At 43.1% G+C, this 19,435-nt stretch overlaps 1 protein-coding gene across 1 annotated transcript in view; it reads left to right on the forward strand.

The window, feature by feature from the left end:
• Ttn (titin) overlaps positions 1–19,435 on the forward strand; it is a 275,595-nt gene that overhangs the window by 48,487 nt on the left and 207,673 nt on the right. Inside the window, 3 exon segments of the mRNA XM_051166126.1 lie at positions 4,688–4,744; positions 15,687–18,293; positions 19,053–19,331. Of these exon segments, the coding sequence (XP_051022083.1) occupies positions 4,688–4,744; positions 15,687–18,293; positions 19,053–19,331 (2,943 nt within the window).

Below are 19,435 nucleotides of genomic sequence, written 5' to 3' on the forward strand. Positions count from 1 at the left end.
GGCTCAGTGGTACAGCATTGCCTAATGTGCTCTGGGTCTTGAGTTTGTTACACACACACACACACACACACACACACACACACACACACACACACAAATAATCTCAGACACAATCATGCTATTTTTTCCATGAATGTAATTTTTATATGATGCATACAGAAAACATAAGGATTTGGGGAAACTTTAAGTATCTTCTTTAATTTTAAGGACTATAATTACATATGGTCTTAATAATGAATTTAAAGTGGTTTACAGAATAGAAAAGTTTGATTTATAAACAGAGTGGGAAAAAATAATTCCTAAACCTGGTAGCATTCACCTCCATTGCCTTCACGGAGCTCACGTTATTATTTAACCCGTCTGTGTCTGAGTTTGTCTCTCTGGAAAATGACTGTGAATAGTTAGTAAGTGAGATCTGTGGTAAACTTAAAACAGACAGATCCAAATGAGTTTTCACTTAAACAGGGAAAGACATTAAAAACTGGCATGCTTCTTTTCAGGATTTAGCAAATCTGAAGAAATTACATCAAACTGCCAATGGCATGCTTCTCCATCACTTTCACTTATGAAGGAGGCCGTTGGCCAAAAGCCTATCTTCATCCAGCCACTGTCAAGCCTCAGGGTGCACAGCGGGGAAACAGTCAGATTTTACGCAAGGGTTTCTGGTGTACCCAAGCCAGCAGTCCAGTGGTTCCATAACCACCAGCCAATTCTACCATCGAAAGATGTAGTTTTCCATTTTGAGGAGTCCACAGGCATGGCTTTAATGCTTATAGTTGATGCTTACCCAGAGCATGCTGGGAAATACTCTTGCAGAGCAGCCAATAGTGCTGGGGAAGCCATTTCTGCAGCTACACTCACAGTGACTGCAAAAGGTAATGCCCCTCTTGCTCCAAGGACTTTGATTTGTTGTCTACCACCCCACTGCTACTAACGAGGGTCCCTGCTGCCTATCTACTGCATAGTTTGATCAGTTCACAATGTACTAACCAACTAACATGCAATACACCTTGCCAAGCCACCAACTACAGCATAAGCCAAATACTTAAATCTCACTGAAGTATGTGTTCCGTAAAATAGGAAACTACTACTCCGTTAGACAGCGTCTTTGCTTGGCTGTTTTCTTTTGAGGGGTTGACTTTCCCAAATGATATTGCATCATCTCATCATCAAATGATCTTTCTGCATATTAATATATTAATGCATAAGATCTAACAAACAAGTGCCTTGTCAGATGTAGCGAGCCAAAGAAAAAAGGGGTGGGAGTGGAGAGAGAAAATGACCGTGTCACTCCACATGGCTGAAAAAACGACAGAAGGAAGGAGCCAGATACTGCATGCTGTCCGCATAAGCCTTCAGTACCCACTCATTGCTGGAGCAGTGAATTTTCTCTCATGTGGCCCTGCATTCTAGAGCACACTGCATCTGGCATGATGCTTTCACATGACAATGGCCTCCTCCATCTTCATCTTCCATGCCATTTTATGTTACTGGCCTAGACAAGTGAGGAAGCGTAACACTCTCTTCTTTTCCCCGTTGCTTAATTATATAGTGCAAGCTCTGGATAGACAAAGTGCTAGGAAAGATGTTAAGAGAGTCCACAGAGTCCCAGACAGCAGACAGTTCCTCTTTCACGAAGAGGAAAGCAAAATATCCCAAAAGGAAGTTAAGTCACATCAAGGATCATTGTATTTCAGAGCTCTGCCCACACAGCTGCATTCTACCATGCTGCACCCTGTCACAAGGTGCAGAGAGGCCTGGGTTATCAGAGAGGTCTACTGATGAGTCCAGGGGGACGGGGTCCTCTGAAGAGTCTCCTGCCTCTTCAGGAGCTCACTGTGAAGTGAGGCAACACCACTCAGTTCCTCGGTGTTCTAGAAGAGGAATTTTCCTCCGGTGTAATCTAGACTCGTGAAGATGTAATGCTAGAGGCAGCAGAGTGAAAGGATCACAGAATGGAGATGTCGGTGCACTAGACAATGCTTAGCTAGGAGACTGAGGGCTGTAGTGCTATGTTGTGAGATGATTGTGGAGAGACAGCCTCACAGTGCTAGGCAGAGAAGGTGGTCATGTGACATTTAGCCATGTTCAACTTGCTTCATTTCATCTTCATCATTTTATGGAGCTTTCTATGCAACCAAACAAGCCAATGACTGTGTTCCTTAAACCACCTCTAGCATCTTACCCATGAGTACTTTGCAGGAGTAGACGGTGTCATTGGCCTAACTTGTAGGAGAATTTAGCTCTCTGGTGCAGATTTTCTTTGAACTCCAGCATCAGGAAATTCATTTATTTCATATGTGCCTCTTTTTTTAATATTGATCCCAGACACGTTTTGAAAAGATGCCAAAGAAGGCTAAGATATTATAGTTTCCCTGTGCTTCTTGGCTGATTATCATTGTATCTGACATTGAACTGAATTTCAGTTTAATTGATTCCATAGTAAGAGTTAAACAAACTGTTTGTTAGTGATGAGTGAGTTTACGACATAGCAGCCACTGTTGTTTCTTTTCAAGCCTAGAAAAGATTAAATAGATAGATAGATAGATAGATAGATAGATAGATAGATAGATAGATAGATATGCCATGAAATTTGAAAATTGGACATTGAAAACAATAAGGTTCTAATTAGACTACAATTGATTGTCTATATATCATTTTTCTATAAACGATACTGCTTTTACGGTCTCATATTCTCTTGAAGTTATAGCAATTTTCTCATGGCAATGTCATATTTTAGTTGTTTTGTGCTTGAATCTCTATTGTATCTGAAAAAGCACAGAAGAATTTGTCTGAGAGAAGCATAATTTTCCCGTTATCCGTAACCTTGCCTCTTAGGTACAAATAGAATGAAAATATCATATTTGAGTACCCAGAGCTTGTGTGATGTATCTATAGGCAAGCGACCTTTACTGAGTCACTTGGAAATGGGTCAGTGGACAGAGGTCAAGCATCCTCAGGGTTATAGGAGGAAATAGCCACAAGTTCCTCCCTGATCCTCATCAAATGGTTGATGGATCTTAGAGATAACAAAGAAGAAGTAGGGTCCTGTCTTGTGTGTAGTTATCTCTGTACTAGATTTTGGTCATTTTTCGTGCCAACTGGGAGACACAGTCTCAGTGATTCATTTACTAGATCTGCAGTCCCTCTCACCAAAAGAGAACTGTCCTCGGAACCTGAGATTTTGTTCCATCACAATCTTTGCATCGGGTTCCATAACTAACAGTGGAAATGTCTAAGCGAACGAAGCTGCTCTGTCCAGAGCATTGGTTCACAGTGTCACCACAGTTTTTGGCTAGCACAGGATGATTGTCTATAGGGAGGTGCTGTGTGTGGGTTGTGTAGGTGATGCAGTGATAGTTTTGCCACATTGTGCAGTTGGAGTTGACTGTGTTTTTGAAGTGAAAGAAACATGGCTCATTCACATCTCCTGTAAAAAGCTCAGCGCTGAAAGTCGTCTTTGTAGAGCAGATTGAGCAGACGCTTTTGCCCCAGGAATTCTTCTGTACTCAGTTCCAATTGATCGTGTTACTGAAATGTTATTGGAGCAAGAGAACATTTTTAAAAATCCAGACAGCAATTCTTATGCTTATAAAAGTATTAAAGATCAGATACTTTTAGATGTATGAAGAATTTGAACACAAGCATCCAATTATTTGACATAACGCCAGTATTAATATGTGCCTCTTTTATTTTTAACTAAAGCATTTATATAAGCTACATAGCTGTCCACAAAGATCAAATAGGAATGTAAGCAGCTTATAAGTCTGTCTGAATAGTGCTATTACGTGCATCACACAGTAGATACATCAAATGCTGCTTCTGAGGCCAACATGCTGCCTTCCTCTCATTCTAATGACAGTCCATCCTTTTGGCATTCAGCATGATTTGTGTTCTTTCACACACAGCTCTGTATGCCTTTGCCTAACTGAATCGTGAGGCAGAATAGATTGAAAAGTTAGTCTTCATTCAGACAGTAGAAGTATTAAAGGACTAGAACAACCCATGAGGTAAAAAGAACCGTTAAGGGAAACAGTAAGCTTGTCACCTATATCACATCAACAATCACAAGGAGCTGCAAAGACGCCCTCATAGCCACTGCCAGTGCTACAGGAATCGAAGGACATGGGCTACCAGCCTTGTCCAAAAGCTGCCCTAGAGACCACTGTGCCCCAAGCCTATACCAGTTCATTGCATAATGTAAACAGCTTAGAGTCGAGGAGTCTTTGTTCACTAGTTGATGTGTGATTGGACGTTGTGTAGTTTCAAGTCTGAGAGGTGGTTCAAATCAAGGGACCACTTACGAGTTAAAAAAAAAAAAAAAAAAAAAAAAAAAAAACTTCATTCTGCGGAAGAAAACTTGAAAGTGGCGGGCAAGCAAGTGCATGTTCCTAATAAATGTGGTTTCATCTCTTAGCCAGTGTGCAGTTGGGAAGACATTACCAAGAGAGTATTTTTTTTATCTTTTGAGCTGCTTTTCTGAGTGCATGTCAAGGCATGGGGGATCGAGACACTTGTCAGCTCACTGACTCATTTGGCATGGGTGTTTTGGTGGGGTGCGTTTTCTCTTTTTATAACAAAAGAGCAGTGTCTATCACATAAATCATGAATTGATTCAAAAACTGTATGTAGTTACTCATCAAAATTTCTTGTTCTTGTTGTTGTTGTGTTTTTTTTTTCATTATAGCCCCTGAATCAATTTTACATGAGAGGATTGGCCAGCAGATTGAAGTGGAGATGAAAGGTATTGTTATGATGGATGTGAGATTAAAGTAGAAGTTCTGGAGGATTAGTGGAATCCTTGACCTACTTTATTTCTCTTAGTATTATTGAGAATACGGCATAGATGCACAAATATATCTCTTTGAGTATATATTACTATGTCGCATGCCTGGTTTACTATGCTGGTGGTTATGTGCACTATACAGTAAATTGTTGGATGGTAACTTAAAGCCTTGTATTGAAACGTTATCAGACACATCCAGTTTTATGTTTGCAGCCATCTTGAAAAGTGTGTACTATGAACGGTTGTCATTTTAGTGCATGAAATCATGAAGTTTGTTTTCAAAATCACGGTGAACTGAATTGAACAATGGGTGTTAACCTGTCATTTTCAGAATGCCATGTCATGAATGAATTGTAATAGAAATGCTACTTTTTTTAGGATGCGTGAAAACTTTACATTCCATTCTCGGTCTATACCTGGTGCACACAGGTCACTTTAACATTGACATGACTCTTATACTGGCTTGCAGATAGCTATCTCATTTGACCCTTGCCTGCTTTACTTTGCATAAATGTTGTGACTCTATAGCTGTATTAGTTCGAATAAACGCCTTCTCATTTTATTTCATCTAATTATTTATGATTATAGTTCTATATATTCTTTAAAAAGTTAATTCTCAAAAATCTAATATTTTAATCTACAATCAAAAGGATCAGAAAGGGCGTTTATTCTACTCTCTGCAAGTCAGGTAAGATTTCCCTCTCAGCCATCAAAACAACAAAGTTGTCCTGCTCCCAAAACAAACACACACAGGAATATGTTATTTTGAAATGCACTTTTGCTTGTTCAAGAAGAAATTTCAACAGTCTGAAGAAAAGACCAGACAACGAACGATTGTCGTGTCAGAATCTTTTAAACAGAGCATGGTGTTGCGTTTATTCGAACAAATATGGTGAGTGAATTTTTTATGGATTTGTGAGACTCTGTAGCATGCAGTTCATTTCATTTCCTATTTTGCAATTTCATTTATTTTTCAACTTTTTCAAGGGCTGTGGAAAATAGTAAAATGCTTTGTAATTTAATTATCTTTCAGAAGAGCTCTCTGAGGGGGAAGCTGAACGTGCAGGGATCATGCGCGATGCCTTCTCCGACTCTGAAGACACAGGCAGCCCCTCTCCGACGGCTAGGAGATATGCAAGTAGAACGGCATCCACAAGCTCCTGGCCCGAGTGTTTCAAGCCTACTTTTACTCAAAAACTCACATTCCAATATGCTTTAGAGGGTGATCCTGTTGTGTTTACATGCAGACTGCTTGCCTGTCCAACTCCAGAAATGACTTGGTTTCATAACAATAGGCCCATCCCAACAGGTCTTCGCCGGGTTATAAGAACTGAGAATGATTTACACCAGCACTCTTCCAGCTTAGAGGTGAAGAGGGTCCAAGGCCGAGATTCCGGAAATTACAGGTTCTTGGCAGTTAATAGTGAGGGGTCCGCGGAGTCCAGTGCATCGTTGCATGTTATCCAGAAAGGTCAAGATGAGAGATACTTAGAATTTCTGAAAAGGGCAGAACAGACGTGTGAAAATGTAGGGTCGCTGGGTGGAAGGAGAGAAGAGAGGATCAAGGTTGACCTGAGGTTTACTGGCTCCCCCTATAGCAAAAAACAAGATGGGGAACAGAAGGGAATGTTGAGAACGATACACTTTAGAACAGCAGGCCCTGGCAGGAGAGCAGGCTGTGCATACGATGACGGGTGGTCAGAGAGCAACCCTGACATCAGAGGATGGCTTAATGTGGGTGAAAGTTTCCTAGATGAGGAAACCAAAATGAAGCTGCAGCGATTACGGGAGGCTCGAAAAATCTTCTTAGAGAAGAGGAAATTGTCTCTTTTAGATGCATCATCTGAAATAAGCTCAAAGACCGTGAGGGGTGAGGCTGTTGTTAGTGATGCCTCATTCTCCAGAGAGGAAGTGAAGAGTGAGTTCGTGTGTGAGGTTGCTGAAGTCAGGGGTAGGGTCAATGACTCAGCTGAAAGAGTCACCCCAAGTCCAGGCTCCTTTTCTACTCAAATACATCCAAATAGAGAACCCCCTTCAAGTGTTCACGTGCCTGGTGATGAAGACATGCTCCAGACTGAACATAGCCTGAGGCAAGAGACATTTCTAGAAGAAAGCCTACCCAAAGGCTACTTGTATGAGCATGCCCTAGAAAGTGAGACCACGCAAGCAAGGGGGCAGTTTGAAGAGGCTGTGGAGAGCACCGTGATCAGAGAGTCAGCTGCGTTCACCTCTAGTTGGGAAATCCATGAATATAACAATGAGGCGCTGTGTGAGGCTCCCGAAAAGATGCCTCAAGTCCCCACGCCATACCCCAGGGAGTCTTTGGATACATGTGTAAATATTAAAGAAACTGGAGCTGTAGATGGTGAAGGAGGAACACAGGAGACTCGGAGGGAAGGGCAATGTTACGCTACCGCGGAAGTAGAAGAATTCAAGACTGAGTGGGAAGAGAAAACCAGGCCTTTGGAAAATTACTCCCAGAGACACCCCCAACGTTGCCCACCTTCGTTTCTCCAGGATATCGAATCTCAAGAAGTTTATGAGGGTGACAGCTGTAAGTTTGTATGCCATTTTCAAGGGTACCCTCAGCCCATAGTGACATGGTATAACAATGAGACGCCAATTCCACGTAGACAAGGCTTTACCACTGATACATTCGAGAACTACTCAGTGTTAACCTTTCCTTCTGTACAGCCCCAACATGGAGGCTCTGTTACCTGTGTGCTCTTTAACCAGTATGGAACAGTCAAAGCAAGCAGCATGCTTAGAGTGAGGGCAAAGCCGAGGTACCATTTCCGGCCCCACAAGGTCCCAGTAGGGCCTGACTACACAGATGAAGAAGAAGAGCTGGCCTTGGTGTTTGACCAGGCAATGAGTACTTATGCATCTTTCAGTCAAGAAGGCCAACGGCACCTTCACATGTTAGAAACCCGGCCCCCAAGGCTCCCCTCTGCAGACACAGAGCTGCTCTCCTTCCCTGTAGAGATTCAGATAACCGCTGCCACTCCCACCCCAGAACAGGACAAAGAGTGCCGGGAACTGTCCGACTTGGCGCCTCAAGGAACATCTCGAGACCAAACCTCGCAGTCACCGAAACACAAATTTATATTCCCTGATATTACTAATGAGCCACCAAAAATGCTACAGGAAATGCCGAGGGATGCCAGTTGTAGGGAAGGCGATTCTGTAATGCTGGAATGCTTAATATCGGGGGAGCCCCAGCCAGCAGTCACATGGCTTTATAACGGGGCTCTCGTAGAGCAGAACCAAAGGTTTGAGGTTGAAAAAGTTAGTCGTAGATACAGGCTGTATATCAGTGACGTAAGCCTTCAAGATTCTGGAAGATATGAATGTGTGGCTGAAAACAATTCAGGCATAGCCGAGAGTGTTTTAGATTTAACCGTAGAGCCTCTCACTTACAAGGAATATAGTCACTTGGAAAATGTAAGTGGAATTTATGCACAGTATCCCCAAAATCCACAAGCACAGGTTGAGGTGGAACCCGTAAGGACACCTTTTTATGATAAGCCAGTTGGTCCTTTTGCTGCCCAATCAAATGTGAAAGAATACACTGTAAGAGAGTATTTCCAAAGCCTTGAGACAAGTGGACAGGTGGAAAAGAAAAACGAGGTATACTGTACACCTTCTAGTGAAAAACTACCCAAATCTATGCAGAGTGCTTCCAGGGCCACAGGCATCAATGAGCCTCACAGAGCCGAAGTCGTGCAGTGCCACGAGGAGGGCCATGGAGGTGAAAGGTCTCAGCCACTGCAAACAGAAGACACTGGGTATCCATTTGTTGACGATTTCAGAGAAGATAACATTCGAAAAGAAGCCAGAGGTTATTTTGGAGATCATGGACCAGAATGGGGAGATAGTCAAGGACATTCTCAAAGTGATTATCCACCAAATATCCATTCCGAGGGAACCTCCGACACAGTTCAGGGTGTGGAAGACTCGCCTGTCACCACCTGTGAGGAAGTCCTTGAAGGAGAAAGGTACTACCCAGGGAAAAAGGTCAAGCATAAGATCATTGCATTCGAAAAGCTGCAGCGTGCAGAAAAGGGAATCTTAGAAAAAAGAAGGACCAAGAAGTCATTTGTTAGCATCCCGCAAAAGAAACCGGATGATCTAGAGTTTTCATTAAAACAAGAAGAATCAGGTTCGAGCAGTCTGAGAATAAATATGCGTCAGGCAGAGGAAATGTCGTCACACAAGGAAGCAGACTCATCTAACATTGTAATGGATCTGAAGCAACTTTCCTCGCAGGCTCAGGAGGACTCCAAAATAGAAGAGAGGCAACGGCAGGCAGAAGTGCTCCCTCTAGACCAGGCTGTAGGCTCAGAGAAGGTTGACTCTGAAGCACCTGTTACATTTGACCTAAAGCAGATTCACTCTCAGATAGAAAGTGCAGGAATAAAGTTCCAAGACTTGGCCAGTGGCCAACAAGATAAAAGCTCTTTTAAAACTCATCCACCGGCTAATCCTGAAGACATTGTCTTCGATCTAAAGCAAATGTATTCTCACATAGAAGATCCAGGCAAGGCGTTCCAGGGCCAAGAAACTGCAACCAAGCAGGAAACACACAACAAAGAAGGGATTTCTAGCTGCCAAAGCTTTCAATACACACTGGAAGAAAGCACAGCAATTTTAAAAACTGATCAGGCGCTCGAGTCTTTTTCTGAAGCAGTCCATGGTGAATCGTGGGCTTTCTTGCAGACTGTGCCTGCTGACATGGGAGAAACTAGTGTTTGGGAAAAAAGCAGTTCTGTAGAAAATGGAGAGAGGAGTTTCATCTCACAGTTGAAAAGCGCAGCAAGTGATGGGGAGCTTTTGAAGGGTGGTGACATGGAAGATAGCTCCACCTTGGGACCCCGAGTTGGTGTGACTCAGGGGTATGAGAGCACTCTGGAAGAACCCAGGGCGGATGCTCAGGGTGCAGACCCTCCTCACAGGCAGCTGTCTCTGAGTCAGTGCTTGCCATTCTTGATGGCGGGAGAACAACAGGACCCAAGCGAGCAGATGAGTCAAACAATGGAAGCCTCAGGGGAAGAACCCTACCACGAAGTTCATGTTCAAGATGAGAGCTCTTTCTCCACTGTGGAAGAAGAAAAGGTAGAAACTTGTTTTCCTGAAAATCTTCCTAGGTTGGAGGAGGCTCAAACAGCTGAAGAGGGGCACTCTGAGACCTCCCTAACGCAGTACTTACTGGCAGTGGGAAAGTATGAGGTACCTGAAGCTGGAGACACCAAACACAAAGCAGAACTTGTCCAGAGTGAGTCAGTCACCTCAATGGAGGTTGAAGAAGTAACATTCAACACCGTGTATGAATACTACAACCAGAAGCAGGAACCCATAGGGCGGCCCTATTCTCCTGAGTCTGATATTTCCATTGATGTGGGAAGTACAAGCAGCGAAGACATGTCAGAGTTAGATCAGTTCTACAGCCCACCATCATCTGTAGAGCATTTAGAATCTCCCACGTCTCCTGATTTGCATTTTAGGCCTTCGGGTGTAACAGACCAATCCCTAGCAAATTCAAGAGGTGAGACTTTTGAGAGACACTCAGCGCCTTTAGAGGAAAATGGGGAAAGATACTCCACTCCTCCAGGAGAGGCTCTAGAGAGATACTCCACTCCCTCTGGGGAGGCTCTAGAGAGATACTCCACTCCCTCAGGGGAAGCTCTAGAGAGATACTCCACTCCTCCAGGGGAAGCTCTAGAGAGATACTCCACTCCTCCAGGGGAGGCTCTAGAGAGATACTCCACTCCCCCAGGGGAGGCTCTAGAGAGATACTCCACCCCTCCAGGAGAGGCTCTAGAGAGATACTCCACTCCCCCAGGGGAGAGAGGAGAGAGATATTTTATTCCTACTAGAGGACCAAACCATAGTAGAAATGTAAGCATGAGCCTGTCAAAAATAGAGAGGGAAGACAGCATAGCAAACGAACATTTCCACACACCTACAGAAGAGAGGAGTTCACCTTATGAAATGTGGCGTTCAGATTCATTTGGCACACCTAATGAAGCCATCGAACCCAAAGACAATGAAATGCCTCCGTCTTTTATCGAGCCTCTAAGCAAAAGGAAGATCTATGAAAATACAACATTAGGCTTCATCATTGAAGTTGAGGGTCTCCCAGTTCCTGGTGTGAAATGGTATCGGAATAAATCTTTGCTGGAGCCAGATGACAGAGTCAAAATGGAAAGGGTGGGCAACGTGTGCTCTTTGGAAATTTCTAACATCCAAAAAGGAGACGGGGGAGAGTACATGTGCCATGCAGTAAACATCATAGGGGAGGCCAAAAGCTTTGCAAAAGTCGACATAATACCCCAAGAGGAAAGAGCGGTAGCCCTCCCACCACCAGTCACCCACCAACACGTCATGGAGTTTGACTTGGAAAACGCCAACTCGTCAAGGACACCTTCTCCTCAAGAGATAGTCCTGGAAGTGGAGCTAAGTGAAAAGGAAGTGCAGGAATTCGAGAAGCAAGTGAAAATAGTCACAGTCCCTGAATTTACTCCCGATCACAAAAGCATGATTGTGAGTTTGGATATTCTCCCACTGAATTTAGCAGGTCCCGGTGCGAAGGCCAGAGGGGAAGAAGAAGGCACAGATCTCAACATTGATTTAGAAGCATTTGAAATGCCTCCTCGCTTCATCACACCCATTTGCGATTTTCGACTTCCAGAAAATTCCGACGCAGTGTTCAAATGTTCAGTCATAGGCATCCCTACTCCAGAAGTGCAGTGGTATAAGGAGTATATGTGCATTGAGCCAGATGACAGGAAGTATGTAATTAGTGAGGAGCGAGGGAGTCACAGCCTTAAAATCCGAGACGTCAACCCTTCCGATAGTGCGACGTACAGATGCAGAGCTGTGAATAGTGCGGGCGAGGCCATCTGCCGAGGTTTCCTCACCATGGGAGAATCCCAACTCTCTGCTGTGACCACGGCGACGAGCAAGGTGACTTTAAGCAGTCAGACGGAGGAATTAGTCTTAAGAAGCAAATACGCAGACAGCTTTTTTGAATTCCAGGTAGTGGAAGGCCCTCCCAGATTTATCAAAGGCATTTCTGATTGTCACGCACCCTTGGGGACAGCAGCATATTTCCAGTGTTTGGTTCGTGGCTCTCCGAGACCCACGGTTTCTTGGTACAGAGCTGGAAAGTTGGTCCAAGGGTCAAGGTTCAGTGCTGAGGAAAGTGGCATAGGGTTCCACAATCTGTTCATAACAGGCTTAGTAAAAAGTGACGGGGGACAGTACACCTGTGTAGCTACAAACAGTTCAGGAGTGGCTCAGAGCTCTGCCATCCTCACCCTCTCCTAAAATGGGATTTCTCAGGGCCTCGGCCACTACAGTGTCTATGGATTAGCAGCCTTCCAAATGTATCCACTATATTTGGGTCCTAACACTGAAGACGCCTAGAGTTGGTCTTTCTGTGTAGAAATCTCATCTTTGTAATGCATGTAAATAAATATTCTTGTGATCCTAACACTGAGACCATCACTTGTGTCAGCCACACCATGTGTCATCCAGCACGATTAAACACTTCCTTGGATACCCAATTGTTTGTGTTTGTGCCTTTCTGTGACTTGTGCCCCACAGAGTGTTTCAGCATTTTCTTTTAGCAGGTAAACCATAGATGCAAAGTAGAGTGAAAAGTGGCCATATCAGAAAACCGTGTAGAGATGGGTAAGAGAGAACTCCTACTGCCCCTAAGTCAACTTTGAATTATAAGCCTCTTAGCATTCGGACAAACCCAGTTGTCTGAACTAGTTGATGTAGTCAGATGTAAGATGGTAAAGCAAGCAATAAAACCAGATTTGCCCGAATGGCAGCCAACTTTATAATCTGTTTAAGTTACAATATTGAAAATTGGGCATATGTACAGATGCTGGTCTTTCCATATTTGGAAATATTTTACTTTCTCGTTTGGAGCATGAATTGAAAGTACAGCATTAATTTATCATTGACCTGAAGGTATTACCATATTCATCTGCTATAAATTTTTAACTATATGCCAATGTCAGGATCTCTAAAGTTAGAACAAAGGTGGGACACTTTTATAATTGAGACAATATGGTAATTTTTATTTAGGGATATATATTGTTTTATACATATATAAAACAAAAGCATTTTGTATTATTTTATGGGATTTTAATCTTTAAGACCAACTAGAAATTAATAAACATTCAAATTCCAGTAGGATATTTATGTGTATAAAGTGAATTTTATTTTTGTTTTTCAATTTTAATAATTCATAAGTGCTTTAGCATTATGACTGTAAATCAATGTCAATCTTTTTTTAACACAAAAATGTGGAGTTTGGTTAAAAGGCCTCAGAGATTATGGTCAACAACAAGATCCTTTGTCACCTAGTGGTAATGACTGTAAATGTATCTTAAGTAAGTTTCAGTTTATAACAGATGAGAAAAACAATAGCAGAGAAAATGAGATTACCAGTCTAACCTCCCATTCTTTAGTTATGGCCATGACCTACTGGTTGCACGTGAGGCCTGCGTTAAGCAATACTTAAGGCTCATGATTATATTAACCATATTAATATTGACTCTCAAACATGACCATTTGTTTCATATTTAATTTCCATAAGAGCTCATATAGCTACCATCTTTATTGTGATTTTTTAATCTGTTGATGTTATCCTCACAATGGAAATTCTCTAACATTGTTCAGATCAAATGATTAAAATCACATGTAGAGAACAGGCAGACTAGTCAGTTGTCTCATTTCCCTCAAAAAAATTCTAAATATATCTGTCTTAAGTGGCTACCATCTAGTGATGGATACGTAATTGTGGAACAATTATTTTCTCTTCAACCAGAGAGTACATAATACCTTTGATAATAACTTAGATATAATATCCCACACCACTGTCCCTGAGGTCAAGCTAGTTCTGTAGCAAAGGGACATAAATGTTTTTCCTACACTTAGTCATATACTGTATGTTCAATTAATTAGAAATCCACGTCATAGCCAACATGACAAGCACACATATCCACATCAAGCACAATCACATTAAAAAAATTGAAACAGAGATGGAGGACAATGTTTTCATATTTGTTGATTTTTAAATATATACTTTGATTCACATAAGAAGGAAGCCTTTATTTGATTTTTCTCATTATGATTCCATTACTCTCAGATGCATTGAACTTGAGGAAATGTTGATTGAATAACAAATAGCTCAAAGGAAAAAAAAGTAAGCCTTCCCCACACTTATAATAATTAAATAAGACCTCTTATTTTTCTGACTCAATGACACACAACTTTAAAGCCTAGGATTTTAATTTCCCTGATAATAGAGAATTCCATGTTATACAGGGTTGAATTTAAAAGTCGTCATGGGATGCTGCAAACTCAAGTGATCTTAACTACAGCTACAGCTTTCATGTTTGGGCTCGGTTACTGTATTTTTGTGTGTGTGATAATACACCATGTTTTGAAATAGGAGAAACCTTTGAAAATACTTTACACAGTAGCAATACAGGGTACTTTAACTTTAACTGTATCCACATCTATTCCGTTTGTGGGTGTTTGGGGGATTAAAGGGAAAGAAAAGGTAATACACCCAGCACAGAAGCAAAGCTAAGTGGCCACCATTAGTGTTTTCAGTGTGAAGTTTTAGTATGGAGTCATCTGTGGCTTAATATGGACAATCACAAATAACTTGGTTGTTCTGTATTCTGTGGTCAAGTGCTGCTGGTGTTTTACAGCCCGCAGACCTGAGTCCTGTCTTCAGTACTAAAACACTAGTGCTGTAGGGAACTAAGGCACAAAACTGCTCAGTGTAACGTGAGGGGAGTAGATTAGTAAAACAATCAGACTGACTTTCATTTAGGCAATAAAACTACCAGTAACTGAAAAGTCCAGAAGATTGAAAAGAATCTACTTCCTTTGATAAGCAATATGTCTCTCACTTGCCTGTTCGAGATACTATTGAAAGATTATGTGTTACTTGGTGTTCCTGTTTAACAACTGCCTTACACAATAAATTTTCATCACATTTTGATATTAGAGTTGTTTTCTCTTATTTCTGCTTTCTTTCTTTTTTTAAAGATTTATTTATTTATTATGTAGACAGTGCTCTGCCTGTGTGTACACCTACAGGCCAGAAGAGGGCACCAGATCCCATTATAGATGGTTGTGAGCCACCATGTGGTTGCTGGGAATAGAACTCAGGACTTTTGGAAGAACAGACAGTGCTCTTAACCTCTGAGCCATCTCTCCAGGCCAGCTTTCTGTTTTCTTAACTAATGTCTTACTGCAAAGCATTCTTGAAGTACTTGAGTGAAAGAAGGCCTGATTTCCTAGTAATAGACAAGAGTGGTTCCTGCAGGGTGCAGAATTGCACCTTTCCTCTACCCTGATACAGGAAAGGCCCCAAGCTGCCCTTGAACTGGGAATCCTCCTGCCTCAGCCTTCCAAGTTAAGATTACTGGTGTGTATCACTATGCCTGGCTAGTCTCTGATTTTGTTATTATTGTTGTTGCTATCCATTTAAGAGTACTAACTAAAACACATGTTGTGTTTGAAAATAACCATTAAACTCAAGAAAATCCTATGTAACAATTCTGTATGATGCAAGTAATCATGGATTTATGATTTACAGACATTTACCTAGCACTTCTTCAAACCTCAGATCACGATGTGTATGACATTGTAAACCATAACAGGTGAAGTACAGAGAAGGCTGCTTTTGTGCAATAGCTTTAACTGCTTGGTTTTCCCATCCTAGGCTACGAGAATTTAGCAATGTGTTTTTTGATAAATCAATCTCACCACAGCCTGATTTCAATGTAGAAGCTCAGTGACTGGTGTCTGATTCTTTGACTGATACTGTTTGGTAGCTAAACAAAATGAACTTCTCTCCACACAGAAATTGCTAGTGTTCTGTCTGCCGAGGAAGACTTTCAGACCTATAGCTCTGATCTTCGCTTACCTAATGTGAACGAAACACTTGAACTTCTGTCTGAGGCCCCAGACCATCCCAGTCAGTTTGATTCCAGACAGAAGGGCGCTGCCCCAGCTTTCATCAGAGAAATAGCAGATGCTGAAATAAGCCTTGAAGATGTAGCTAAGTTATCCGTGACTGCCATTGGTTGCCCCAAGCCTAAAATCCAGTGGTTCTTTAATGGGGCCTTGTTAACCCCGTCTGCTGACTACAAACTTGTCTTTGATGGGGACAACCACAGCCTGATCATTCTGTTTGCCAAATTTGGGGATGAAGGGGAGTACACATGCGTGGCCAGCAATGAATATGGAAAGGCAGTGTGTAGCGCTTACCTAAAAATAAACCCCAAAGGAGAGAGGAGCAAAGAGATGGAGTCAGTAGCACAGAAAGCTCTGGAAAAGCCTGAAGAGCCTTGTCCTCCTTACTTTTTCAAGGAGTTAAAGCCAGCCCACTGTGCTCCAGGGATCCCTGCTGTCTTTGAGTACCTGGTGCATGGAGAGCCGGCCCCTACTGTTTCGTGGTTCAAAGAAAATATACAGCTTCGTACTAATGTTTGTTATACCATCATTCACAATCCTGATGGCTCCGGGACCTTTATTGTCAATGACCCTCAGAGAAGAGACAGTGGCCTGTACACCTGTAAAGCCGAGAATGAGTGGGGGGAGGCCACCTGTGCCGCTGAGCTTCTTGTGCTTCCTCCGGAAGACACAGATGTGACCGATGCCTCCTGCAAAGCTGAGTCCACCTTGGGAGTTCCTGATGGTTTCCTGGGAACATCAACAAGGGGCCCTTCAGTTCAGGCTTTTGACTCACGGCAAGAAAGTACAGCTTTTGTCAAGGATGCCGTTTCGAAAGCTGCTTTAATTGCAGAAGAAAGGCTGCAGCTTTCTTATGAGCGTAATGCTGACAGCAGTGAACTGAGTACAGGGGTGACTATAAGGGCTCAGAGGCTGCAATCCCTTGCCATGTCCACTCCCCGGAGCACTGGGGAACTGCCTTCCTCTGAGGACTCTGTTGACACACAGCCAGTCGAGCCACCCCCAACTTTGCTTCTGCAGGCTGTGCAGCCACAGAGAACCCTTCCCAGAGAAGACAGTGTGCAATGGGAAGAGCCAGAGAAAATCCTCCCAAGGGCCTCATCTGCAGCACGTGTGGGTGCAGCCGCCATCAAGCCTCTGATGACCTTGACAGCTGAACCCAAAGGGAATTACCCACTGTCATCAGCAGCAGCTCCTGCTCAGTGGGTTCCAGAAGAAAAGGTAGTCTCCAAAGCAGACAAAGAGCAGAGAGCTCTCCTTCGACGCCAGAGCTTAGCTGAGGGGCACGTGGAAAGTTTAGAGGGTCCTGATGTTGTGATCTCTAACGTGCACTCTGAGCCCCAAGTCCCTCTCGAACACACATGCACAGAAGAAGGCAAAATCCTGATGGCAAATGCAGACCCACTAGAAAGCGCAGAGCGGGATGTCGCGGTGAGAATCGAGGAGGGCAAATCTCTAAGCTTCCCACTAGCACTTGAGGAAAACCAGGTCCTACTCAAGGAAGAGGAGTCGGAGGACATGGCAGTGCCCTCTAGCCAAACCTCTACATCTAAGAAAGAGCCTGAAGCCATAAAGGGAGTGAAGGAGGTTCAGGGAGGTGACCTGCTTTCTAAGGAAACTTTGTTTCCCAGAATTCCCCAGGAGCAGCGATCACATCTGAAAACTCAGGTCCGCAGGGCTTTGCAGGCCGCAGTGGCCAGGGAGCAAGCAAAGCTTTTCTCTGAGTGGCTAAGAAACATTGACAAAGTGGAGGTCAAGGCTGTAAGCTTCACTCAGGAGCCCAAACGCATCCTGTGCGCCTACCTTATTACTTCAGTGAAGTCACTAACTGAAGAGTTAACCATCGCTATTGAAGACATAGATCCTCAAATGGCTAACCTGAAAACTGAGCTTAAGGAGGCCTTGTGCTCCATTGTATGTGAAGAGATAAATGTCTTAGTGGCTGAGGACCCCAGAATTCCGAAAGAAGACAAAATAGGTGATCAGGGAGGAAGCAACCCCTGCTTAGATGCACAGAAAGTTGAAACCATCTTAGAACCAGAGGCTGAATCTAAGTACCTCGTCTCCAAAGAAGAAGTCAGTTGTCTGAGTGTGGAAAGTCAATTCAAAAATGATGAAACTGATGAAGTTCCAAAGGCTGAGACTCTGAAGCCAGCAGACTCTGATGGCACCGGTCCAGTGAAGTCACAGGAGGCTGAGGGTACCTTAGCTGCTCATTGCCCTACTATACTTAAACATTTAGTAGATACCATTTCTGAAGAAGGTGATACTGTCCACCTTACGTCATCCATATCAAATGCTAAGGAAGTGAACTGGTACTTCAAGGGTAAGCTGGTGCCTTCAGATACAAAGTTCAAGTGTTTCCAAGACCAGGATGCCTACAGTCTGGTAATCGACAGAGTAAAGGCAGAGGACCAAGGGGAGTATGTCTGTGAGGCCTCAAATGACGGTGGAAAAGCAACAACATCAGCAAATCTCACTGTAGAAAAAAGAGGTTGGACTTTAGGGATATACGGATCAGGCTCTAATACTCACCGATTTGTAGTGATTTAGGTTTCGCCACTGAATTTTCACCACCTGCCACTTTTCCAGAATGCCAGATATTTAGACTAGGATGAAAGAAGCACAGACATAATCATGGTTATTAACTTAACATTTCTCTCTGACTGCCTTGTTGGCTAGTACATTATCATAGCCACATTACTAGTTACTTCTTTAATAAGACATTCTCATATATTTTATATTGATAAATATTTTCCATAAGAAAATGTTTTGATAATATATAATAGAAAGTTGTCAGTCCATAGGCACTCTGCAGCCACCAGGCTCTTCTCTAAATTCAGAATAACCATGGTTAGTCATCTACTTGTGTTTCTTCTTTCTGTCCATGTCTCACTTCACCACGTCAGTTGGCATATCGTGTTTTCACCTTATTTTCAGTTCCTAGGTGATAGAGTGTGCTTCCACGACACATCCTGTGGTTATGCATGCGCACCCATTGCACCATTTTAATAATCTCATGGCGGTTCACTGCAGAGTAACAGCTGAAAGTGCCACCATGCTGCTTTCTTTCTTGTTTGGTTTTGCTTTCACGACTATTCTCATTTTCCAGTCACGTGTCTCAGGCTGCCTCAAACCGTCTCACCAATGTCAATTGCTTTATTTCCTTAACAGCAGCAGAAGGTGGTCTGAGAAGAAGGATGTGGGATGCTTGATGAGGAGGCGTGCTAACGGATTCTGCTTCCGTTTGCAGCCGCCCCTGTGATCAAAAGGAGAATTGAGCCCCTGGAAGTAGCTCTGGGCCACCTAGCCAAGTTCACTTGTGAGATCCAAGGGGCCCCCAACGTCCGGTTCCAGTGGTTCAAAGCAGGCAGAGAAGTTTACGAGAGTGACAAGTGTTCTATTCGATCTTCAAATTATATCTCCACCCTGGAAATCCTGAGAACCCAAGTTGTCGACTGTGGCGAGTACACCTGCAAAGCTTCCAATGAGTATGGCAGTGTCAGTTGCACAGCCACTCTAACTGTGACAGGTAAATGCCAGGCACTGACATGGGTGCTGTTGCCTCCATTCATGTTATTGTGTGTATTGCTTTTTGTACAGGTGCAGAGAGTGTCACCTGCGAGAGATACTGAC

The sequence above is a fragment of the Acomys russatus genome, chromosome 24 (genome assembly GCF_903995435.1).
Source record: "Acomys russatus chromosome 24, mAcoRus1.1, whole genome shotgun sequence".
Classification (NCBI taxonomy): Eukaryota; Metazoa; Chordata; class Mammalia; order Rodentia; family Muridae; genus Acomys; species Acomys russatus.